The following is a 10,883-nucleotide window of genomic DNA, read 5'->3' as shown; positions in this document are numbered from 1 at the left end:
TGATAAATTACTTTTTTTCAACTCTAACTCCCGTACATTGGTATCAAATGAAAAAACATCATCATCTGAAAAAATGAAGCAAGAAATAAAAATATAATTGATAGTATTGCAGATGAAGCGCGGTCATCTGTGCGGGAGGAGTTCGATGCATTGGATGACAAACTTCAAGCCTTACATGATAGAGAAGCTGCTCTAGTAGTTAAGCTGGACACATATGCAGGGGAACCACATTTGCAAAGAACAAGCAACCTTTTGCTTTGGAGACTTTCTTTTCTCTGTCCATCCTCGGCTCTACGAAATCGTTCTGAAAAGACTATATTCCAGCGACTTCAGCGCCATTAGAGCGAATTTTCTCGAATGCAGAACATGTGTACAGTGGAAGAGGGAATAGACTTCTATCAGATAAAAAAAGGATAGGGATGGAAAAGGATAGTTGCTTCATTTAATTGTTGTTCCTCTTTCGCGCTGTCGATCGCGAACACTAACACAGACTTTAAAACCAAGAATCTGGATCTGGGTTAATTCGACCTTCTTCTGTAGAGAAATCGATGTAGAAAAGTAGTTCCGCTCAATTCAATTGTCAGCTCGGTGTTCGGATATTGAACTAAATTTTTGTAGCAGCCCGTGATTTGTGGCAGCTCAAACTGCAATAATTATATTTATTAGTTTACAAATTCAATAAATTCTATCACTTAACTTACAAGAAGTAGTCCACTTTACCCTCTTGCACGCTACAACCGTTTTATACCATCCACGAATTTATTTATTATTCGTCGGCTTTTCCTGCTCTACACCTGTTCAATATTACACAGGTAAGTATCATCCTAATTATCAATTGCATGATTATTTACTTACAATTTCGATCGTTAATTAATTCCCAATTTTATTTCTATTTCAGGTTATTCAATGGAGGAACGAACCTTTTGTCGCCAAAGAACCTTGAAACGTAATTAAAAGCACTGCTTTAATATGATTTTCAAATAAATATACACATAAATTACTTTTCATTCGAATTTTCCTTCAATATATACCCTTTTTCGATACTATCTCACTGATAAAATTAAATTTGTGTTCACAACGTATTCGCACTACTGGTTTTATCTGTTTTTTTTGTTTTTATTTACTTTCCCTTCATATCACTGACATACGGAGCAAGAGCGAACAGGTTAAGGTACGCCAATTACGGATATATTGTTGTGTTTGGTTTACTGCCCTGCGGTGTTAACATTCCCCTGCCCGTAGCATCCGGATATTCCGGATTTACCATCAGACCTCCAACACCGCTAAGTTTGCAACAGGTCGCCGATATACACCTCTAGCCGTTCGCACTAACGCCTGTCTTACTCTTCCGTCTGATCCCGGATGCAACTCTTCCACAATCCCTCGAATCCAGCTCTTCCGTGTTTTTCCGTCTACTATGAAGACCAAGTCATTCACTTGCAACGGTTTCTGTTCCTCGAACCACTTAGTGCGTCTATTAATCGTTGGTAAATATTCTTTGCTCCATCTCTCCCACATTCGGTTCGCTAGGTACTGTGAACGTTTGTAAGTGACTCGTAAGGCTTGCGCTGCGTTCAGTGGTTGAACGATCAAGTCTGCAGTAGTTACCAACCCACGAAGAAAATGGTGGCTCCCAGATACCGCCCATATGCGGCGCCGCCGGAGGATTGAAGTGCCACGCTGTGGTAGCGCTTGTAATACTGGTTGGACAGTCGCTATTTATCTTCTTTAGTACGTTGTTAGCACCCACGAAGCATGTCCCATTGTCTGAGAATATTTCCTGTGGTACTCCTCGCTTACAACAGAATCTTCGGATAGCCATCAAGCAGGATTGTGTTGAAAGACTAGGCACCACTTCCAGATGTACCGCTCGTACGGCCAAGCAGGTGAACACCGCAACCCATCTTTTTTCTCTTCTTCGCCCCACAGTAACTTCTATCGGACCTAGATAATCGATACCTACAGAGCTAAATGGTCGCAGATAGGGCGTAACGCGCTGCACCGGAAGAGGCGCCATTCTGGGGATACGTGGCTGACATCGATGTACCCTACACCACACACACACTTGTTAGTTGCTTGGCGAATGGCAGTCCGAGCGTTTGGGATCCAGAACCGTTGCCGAAGTTCGTTCATCACAGTTTCACGATTAGCATGTCCGTACTTTTCATGGTAGAACTGAATCAGCTTCTCCGTCATCGCGTGTTTTTGTGGCAGAACGATCGGAAACCTTTTATCAAACGGCATATCTTCCGACATTTCCATCCTTCCGTCCATGCGAAGCACGCCATCTTTGTCCACAATCGGGGTCAGCTTGTAGAGGCAGCTACTTTTCTTCACCACCTTTGGTGAAACTTCACCAGGTTGTTGGTCAAGATTCTGGGCGAACGTACTCATTTCATCCGGGAAGCCGTCGCATTGTGCTTGCTTCCACAGAACAATCTGTGCTCTTCGAAACTCGTCTCTCTCGAGTGGACGCTGTATCGACAGTACCGGTACCAGAATGTGGCGTTGTTGATTTTCCGTTGCTTTCAAGGTTAATACTGGTAGCCCTAAAACTTTTCGCTTGCAATTGTCGATGAACCTGCTATCACCCTTTGCAAAGTCGTCCATCGTGAGCATCGCTCTCCATCTACAATGTCGTGGAATAACACATTTCCTCTGGCTTCTTCGCTAGTCACTTCTATCGGCATATCGAGAGTCGGCCATTGGTCTTTGGATTTGTACAAGAACGGTGCACCAGTAAACCATACACCCCCGTTTTCCATATCGCTGTTTTGATACCATTTCGTCAAGATGTCCGCTATATTTTGCTTCGTTGGGATCCATCGCCAGTCCGTCGCTCGTGTAAGTTCTAGTATCTCTCCGATCCTAAACGCCACAAATTGTTTATATTTGTGTTGGTCAGATCGAATCCAACTCCACACGGTGCGTGAGTCTGTCCACAGTACACATCGCTCAATTTTCAGTGAATGTGAGTCTATAATTATTCGGCTCATCCGCGCCCCAAGAACAGCTGCCATCAACTCCAGTCGCGGTATAGATTGATGCTTCAACGGTGCCACTTTTGACCGAGACATGGCTAAAATACAGCGCACAACTCCATTTATGACACACAACCGTAGGCATGTTCACTGGCATCAGTAAAGATGTGGACTTCGACCGATTCCACTGACGAGGACAAGGAATCTCCGAGATAACAACGTTGTATACGGATATTATCCAATTGCGGTAATACTGCAATCCAGCGTTTCCACATCCCCCAACATTCGTCGTTAATCGCATCATCCCAGTCGCAACCACTACGCCATAAATGTTGCACTATAATTTTTCCGTGGACGGTAAATGGAGAGAGTAAGCCCAATGGATCAAAGAATCCCATGACGCAGCTTAATACGACACGTTTCGATGGGCGTTTGTCTCCGCGAAGATATGGAAGATGTTCTTGACGATGCTGAGTGGAGAAAGAAAATTCATCTAGTTCTGGATCCCAAATCAGACCCAGAACACGTTCATGCGATGTCGCCTTGTCTTCGGTTATATGGACAACGGAAACTTGTTTCTTTTCACCGAGGCTCTGGAGTACTTTTGTTGAAATGGAAATCCAGTTCCTGATCTCGAAACCTCCCTTCTGATGGATGAGTTTGACTTCCCTCGCGCGTTTAATTGCCTCTTCGACGGTGTCGACACTGTCGAAGTAATCATGATGACGAGTGATAATCGCCGCTGCTGCCTCGGGATACTGTCTGGCGAACTCTTGATCATTGAGGTTTTTAACGTATTGTGCAGAACACGGGGAACTTGTCGAACCAAAGGTGGCAACGTCCATAATATATTCGCGGGGAGGTTCGCTGGGGTCTTTTCGGAAGAGGAAGTGCTGAAATCTCCGATCTTGAGAAATTATCTTTATCTGGTGGTACATTTCACGTAGATCGCCGCCTATGGCGATTCGGTATTCCCGAAACCCACCGATTACATGAACCAAAGATACTAGCATATCAGGGCCTTTTAGTAATTGTGAATTTAGAGAGACACCTTGTACAGTAGCTGCTGCGTCCCACACGAGGCGTACCTTACCTGGTTTGTTGAGGTTTAGTACGACATTAAGTGGGAGATACCATACCTTATTGGAAACAATTGCGTCGAGTTCCTCCGGGGTAGCAATATGGGCGTACCCTTTGTCGTGGTACTCGTCGATTTGCTTGCAAACATTTGCATAGAGTTCAGGATTCTTCTCTAACTTCCTCTCTAGTTGCTTCATTCTGCGTAAAGCCATGGGATAACTATCCGGAAATTGTGGATCATCCGTCATCCAAATCAACCCAGTTTCAAAACGGTCACCGATTCGTTTCGTTGTTTTCTCGCTTGCACCGTACAGCTATCGGATCCACAACTGCTCCGATCTTTGCTTCAAGCGGGGCAAATGAGTGAATATTATTTAGCCCGATTAACATTTCCGGTCGTCCATTGTATGAAGCAATAGGCAGACCCCGCATATGCTTATACTGTCGCGCGAGGTTCCCTGCGTCTAACACTTGTGTAGGCAACAATAATTTTTGGACTGTGCGAACTGTCTTCAAGAGCAGTTTTTCGTCTGCACCAACCGCTGAAATCCAAAGATTCATTCGTTTCGAATCCTTCTCTTCTCTAGCGATGTCAGCCGTCCACTTTATGGTGAGCTTCTCGTGTACTCCAACAACTCCCAAACGATCTGCCAAGCTCTTTTCTATCAGGGTTTCCGAAGCACCTTCATCCAAGAACGCTAAGATGGTGATAGACCTTCCCTTACAATGGAGACAAACCGGGATCATTCGGAACAGAGTGATGTTGTTCGTCCAAATGTGCGCGCTAGTACCAACTGCACCGTCGATCGGATGGAGAAGGTAATTGTGTGGCTGTCTGCATTCTCCGACGTTGCACCGCAGTTTAAATTTACACTGCGCCGATCCGTGTTCGTTCAGACACACGTGGCACAGCTTCCAATGATCCACGACTTTCATCCAGTCTACGTATGCCATGGCTTTGAAATCTTGGCAATATCGCAACCGATGATCTGTACGCTGACACACTTTGCATGGGTTCATATTTCTCTGATGTCCACCAGCTTCACTGTGATTGAATACTGCTCCCTTTTCCTTCGATTTACCTTGGATTTTTCCTGTTCAACTATCGTGGAAAGGTTTTGAAGTAAGTTCCATATTGACATTCGCCTTGCAGGCTTCCGAGACTATTTCGGAAAGGAAATCGGTGAACGTCCTGAGCGTAACCTTTTTCTTTCCTCGCTTGAAGCGCACCCACTCACGCTTGTCGTTGTCCGGGAGCTTTTCGACCAGATCTTGAATAAGCAAAGGATTTACCAAATGTTGTTTGAGTTCCGCTGCCTCCAGGTGCTCGCACAGCTGCTCTACTGCCGTTCCGAAAGGGATGAATGTTGCTAGCTTGCCAGTTCCAATCCTTCTCCAGAACCTTCTCCAGATGACTCTGCAGCAATTGCTCCGGACGACCGTACAACTGGCGCAGCTTTTCTATAACTCTCGGGACTGATTTCGGTAGATGAAGCTGTCCGCGAACCATCTCAAGGGCTTGGCCTTTTAGACATTCTTGAAGCCTTACAAGATTCTCGATATCTGAATATCCACAGGCCTCAGTGGATGCCTGGTACATTCCGTAAAATAACGGCCAGTCTTCTGGCTTCCCTGAGAACATGGGTAACTTTTTACTCACTCCACTTCTCGCTGCCAACTGTGTTTTGGTGGGTGCGGCACGTACCTGCCCCTGCCCGTGTTGGCTTAACCGGTCGACGTTCTTCGTGATTTCACTCTTTTTCGTTTCTTTACTTTTCTCCGAACTGTTATCGGATGTATCCTCCGATTCGTCTTCTGATTCATCATCGGAATCATTTTCAATGTCACCATTTTTATCCACATTTCCATCTTGAGCAGCTTCCAATTTCAGCAAATCTTCATTCGTTAATTTCCCGAGCTTCGCGCTAGGTACTTTCTTCTGCTCCCCAGATGTTCCTTCACCTGCATCAACCTGTTTAGTTGTTGATACTTTAACCGTGAATTTTTGTAACCGAGCCATCGCTTCGTCCATAGCTTTCATCTCATGATCAAACGACTGCTGTCTCATTTCCATTCGTTTCAATTGCTTCTTCCGCTGTCGCAGAATATCCTCCTGCATCTTTCTATTTTGTTCTTCTTCCTCTTCGCGCAGCTGATTCTCCATCAGCATCCGCTTCCTTTCGATGGCTCGTTTGAATTCCATCTCTTTCTTTTTAATTTTCATCTCCATCTCCAGCTCTTGCTCCATCCGTTTTTGCTTCTCTTCCATCGCTTTCAGCTTATTTTCCAGAGTAAGCTCACAGTCGGATTTGACGCTGGAGTGATCCGATTCATCACCAGCTTTTTAGCGCGATTTGTCTTCCTCTTCAACCGTTGACATGATTCTCCTGCACAGTACCATGTGTCTTTTTCTTTCGCATCGGGCTCGACACAACGGACATGGTACCAACGTTGGCAACCATCGCAACCAATCATCTCCTCATTTTCGGTTGAAATTTCTCCACACGATGCACGCAGACTCCATGCGTTAGATCCAGAACGGGCGGTGTAGAATTGGCCATAGCGATTTGAAGATATCCAATTCTCTATACTTCTTTTTGAGAATGTTCGGATATTGAACTAAATTTTTGTAGCAGCCCGTGATTTGTGGCAGCTCAAACTGCAATAATTATATTTATTAGTTTACAAATTCAATAAATTCTATCACTTAACTTACAAGAAGTAGTCCACTTTACCCTCTTGCACGCTACAACCGTTTTATACCGTCCACGAATTTATTTATTATTCGTCGGCTTTTCCTGCTCTACACCTGTTCAATATTACACAGGTAAGTATCATCCTAATTATCAATTGCATGATTATTTACTTACAATTTCGATCGCTAATTGATTCCCAATTTTATTTCTATTTCAGGTTATTCAATGGAGGAATGAACCTTTTGTCGCCAAAGAACCTTGAAACGTAATTAAAAGCACTGCTTTAATATGATTTTCAAATAAATATAAACATAAATTACTTTTCATTTGAATTTTCCTTCAATATATAACCACTTTCGATATCAGTGAGATAAAATTAAATTTGTGTTCACAACGTATTCGCACTACTGGTTTTATCTGTTTTTTTTTTGTTTTTGTTTTTATTTACTTTCCCCTCATATCACTGACATACAGCAAGAGCGAACAGGGTAAGGTACGCCAATTACGGATATACTGTTGTGGTTGGTTTACTGCCCTGCGGTGTTAACAGCTCGGCAATTGGGTTAATAATGTTATGTTTACATTTTGTTTGCGGTTGCCAGTAATGACAATCATCAAAGTTATAGATACTGCGTAGTAAAGTGTACCAATCGTTGGTTCGAATGTGTGTTGCGTCATATATTTATTTTACCTACAGTTGATAATATTTACAGAAAATATGTCTTCAGTTCCTGAAGAGAAGAGAAATATTGCATCGCACATTCATCCCCTCCACCTTTTGTGATTCTCCTGTCAACTGGCATAGCGACCCAGCAGCGAGAAGAAGAGAGTATTTTTCAATCGGTGTAACAGTTTTTGTCTTTATTTATGAGACTTTCAGCCGTAGGCTGGTTCGTCTTGCATATCAAATTAAAACCAAAATAGAAGCAGAACAAGAAGCCTTGAAACGTGTTGGAACATGTTTTTTCCTCCACCATATTTGACTGCCAAGAGTTGAGATTTTTGTCAAACGTGAATAAAAAACCTCGTGTGTTTTTATACTTTATTCTTATCGCATCGTGCTTTTTCTTTGTGTAAACAATAACCGTCAATTAATGGTGTAACTACTTTTCTGCATCAGAAATCAAGTTTTCGTTTCACTTTATATGGACGTAAAAATAAGATTGTCTACGCGGGTAAGAGATTAGTGTCAAGGGAAATAGAAGTATGGATTGAAGTCAGTTGAATGAAGAAGCAGATTTGTATTCATTAGTCACGTCAGTTAAAATAAGTAATGACTAGAATAATTCATCATTCATCCTCGCTCTCAACGCTCGTCAATTCATTTTCTAGTCAATACACTTTCTGTTGACGGCCGAAGTAGTCCTAGTCGAAGCTACTGAGAGCAGAGTCGATCTTCATTTTTCACCTTCGAAGATTTCGGGTCCTGGTTGTGTTATTAATAGTAGGGAAAATGGGGGGAATTCGAACCCCCTAAGCAAATCGCCTGATATTTCCAAACCAATACAGTCTAAATAAAAAATGTCACATTGTATACTGAGCTACACTTGTTTTCTCTCAATCAATAATGTTTAATCATTACATCAGGCTTCAAATTACCAGATATATCATAAAAAAAAAGATGATTTTTGGACATTAAAATTTGATGTGAGGTGATTTGGTCCAGTGTGTGTTTCATCGAAAAAAAAAGCATATTTATGTTTATGTAAAGTAATTCAAGATAATATTACAATCAGTAACAGTGTTTTGGGATCAATACCAGGTGTCTTGGCCAGATTCCAGACCAGAAAAATTGCATTAAGACCATTTCGAATCCTGCATGGATTTTTTTCACTTTCAAGCATTTTCAAACACTTTTGATGCTTGGTCAAAAAAAATTGATGGCCTGCGTTGCTATTTCAAGCTCATCCTTTTCCCAATCTTGTCTGCCCATCCTTTTTTTTGTAATTCAGCGGCATCTGGAATCAATTAGACCAAAGAAAAGCCTTAAACCTGTAGGACCAATTCACCCCACAGAAACGTGTTCATGTGACGCCACACAACATGTAAAAATGATGATTGTTGCGTGGACGTAGTAGCTAGAATACCACACAAAGATGGTCAGTTGAGGGTCCTGAGTTATGATCTCATGATCGTTCGCTTAATAGCGGACACGCTACGAAGACCCTCAAGAACCAGGCTTATGCGAGCCATTGACGGCAAGTGCCTGAGTGAACGTGTAAAATAATCACGATGTAAAAACAGGTCGGTTTAGGGCCACCTTTTTGGAGATCGAAATGAAGAGAGCAAGAAAAAAGTTACCATGTTATCAAATTGTCAGTGTTGTGACACCCTTCATTTAACACTACTAAAAACTCGATAGGAATAACCGTTCCTGAGATACAAAGGGAGGTAGACCAAAGATCAGGTTAGGACCACCTTTCCCTATAGTTGGACCTTTGGAAGGGGAGCGGGAGCCCCCACCCTTCTACCTCACCTAGAAGTAATGTTCGTAATGTTCGTCGTTACGTTCTACGCACTACGTTCAACCGGCAAAGAGATATTGACACTCAAATACTTGCACCCTTTTAGCGCTCTCGTTTTCGAAATTTTGAACCTACACCCCAGTACAAAAGCATGAATGATGTGGTGCAAAATTACAGAAAAAATTGCACCACTGTTTGCGATATCTTGCTTCCGTTTTTCTTTTGTATCGAGCAAAACATCTGTGTCTGGCGAGAAAGACTGCTGTCTGCTAATCGGAGCAAAACAATGACTTGAATAATGATGATTATGGTTTGAGTTATATAGACTTTAAAATCTCTCAGTTCATTCACCTCTAGCCTTGCAGAAGGCCAATTTGGAAACTAAACTAAACGCTCGGCCTTGAGAAACACCATGTAGAAAACCATGCTGCCGTCCTTCCGCTATCTGGATGACTGAAGAATCGTAAATGCTATGAAGTTGCTAATAGCTCGTTTATACTCAATAAATTGAAAACGAGTGGAGCTTAAATTGCAATATAAGAGAAAACACCTTGTCCGTACAACGAACGATGCATTTGCTATTTCTATTTCAAGGAAATGTGCCCTGTTTTCTGATCTGACACCATCACCATTGTCCTATGGGTTGTGTCCTATTAACCCGAATGTAACACATACACGAATAACATTCACCCGAATGCAACATATACCCGAATGCGACAAATACCCGAATAGACATTCACCCGAATGCAACGTTTACCCGAATGAGCTTGAGCTCTAGCTTGGGTAGACTGTACAATTCGTAGTTGCTCTTCGTGATTGACCTGAACCAACCAAATTGAACACAGAACACTCAGAATGACGCTTGGGACTAGCAAATTATTCTCGTTGTGCAATTTTCGGTGATTCGAGCTATAAATGGTCAATAACGACGCCGGCCACGTCCTTACAGTCACCAGGGGAAGGGAAGGAATGTTAGTATGATATTCCCCGCCCGAAGGCAAGAAGGGTCGCCTCTATAGCGTGGTTCCCTAGCGTTTATCATGGGAGGGATAGTTGTAAGTGGGGAGAGGTAAAAATCAGGATTCACTGAGGTAAGTGATGTGATTATATAAACGTGAACTCTTAACTATTCGAGGAAATGCGAGGAAAAAAAAACAAGAACAAACACATATGCGAAATTTCGAAAATAATATTCATTCTGATCTGAGAAGGTCACTGAGAAAGTTCATTCAAAAACTCTCGAACTATGTATTTTAATTCGTCACTCGTATTGCATTTCACTTTTTCTCAACTGTTTTGACCGAGGATATTTTAGGCAACCTGAGAAGGTCGCCGAGAAACTCCTTTCATATTCCTCGAGTAGACGATATATGTTCAAACTTGATAAGGTCACGGAGAGAGTTTCTGACTTAGGGGTTTAAACATTTCTTTCTCTGCATGATAACCATTGATCACAGGTGTGCCAAAAATTATTAGAGGCTTTGGACCCTCTGCTCTGATTCCCAATAATTCCAGTTCTAATTAAGAATAGATCAACAGCAGCAAAAAAAAAGCCAAGAACATAAGAGCAAACCCAATCGCGTAGTCCGTCATGATACGATTAAAAGGCTGAAAGAAACCAGCCCTCCAACTCCATGCCGCGTCCGTACAAAGAGCTAGAA

The 10,883-nt window shown here is 42.4% G+C and overlaps 1 protein-coding gene across 2 annotated transcripts; it reads right to left on the bottom strand.

The window, feature by feature from the left end:
- Window positions 1–226: 226 nt before the first annotated feature.
- On the bottom strand, window positions 227–7,182 carry LOC129779763 (moesin-like). 2 transcript variants are annotated; one of them, XM_055787435.1, is made up of 7 exons: window positions 7,078–7,182; window positions 6,932–7,014; window positions 6,778–6,870; window positions 1,002–6,720; window positions 856–938; window positions 702–794; window positions 227–644 (listed from the first exon to the last, which is right to left on the bottom strand). In XM_055787435.1, the coding sequence occupies exon 4, from the start codon at window positions 4,307–4,309 to the stop codon at window positions 3,104–3,106; it is 1,206 nt and encodes a 401-aa protein (XP_055643410.1). In that variant the 5' UTR covers window positions 4,310–6,720; window positions 6,778–6,870; window positions 6,932–7,014; window positions 7,078–7,182; the 3' UTR covers window positions 227–644; window positions 702–794; window positions 856–938; window positions 1,002–3,103. Both variants share the same exon structure in this region, with proteins under 2 accessions (XP_055643410.1, XP_055643411.1).
- Window positions 7,183–10,883: the final 3,701 nt, after the last annotated feature.

Source organism: Toxorhynchites rutilus, chromosome 3 (assembly GCF_029784135.1).
Source record: "Toxorhynchites rutilus septentrionalis strain SRP chromosome 3, ASM2978413v1, whole genome shotgun sequence".
In the NCBI taxonomy this organism is placed as follows: Eukaryota; Metazoa; Arthropoda; class Insecta; order Diptera; family Culicidae; genus Toxorhynchites; species Toxorhynchites rutilus.
The sequence above is the reverse complement of the archived record's forward strand: the minus strand, read 5'-3'. Positions and strand labels throughout refer to the sequence as shown.

Bases quoted from the DNA above. Each gene is read 5' to 3' on its own strand.
- LOC129779763 (XM_055787435.1), bottom strand. From the start codon at position 4,309: ATGACGGATGATCCACAATTTCCGGATAGTTATCCCATGGCTTTACGC.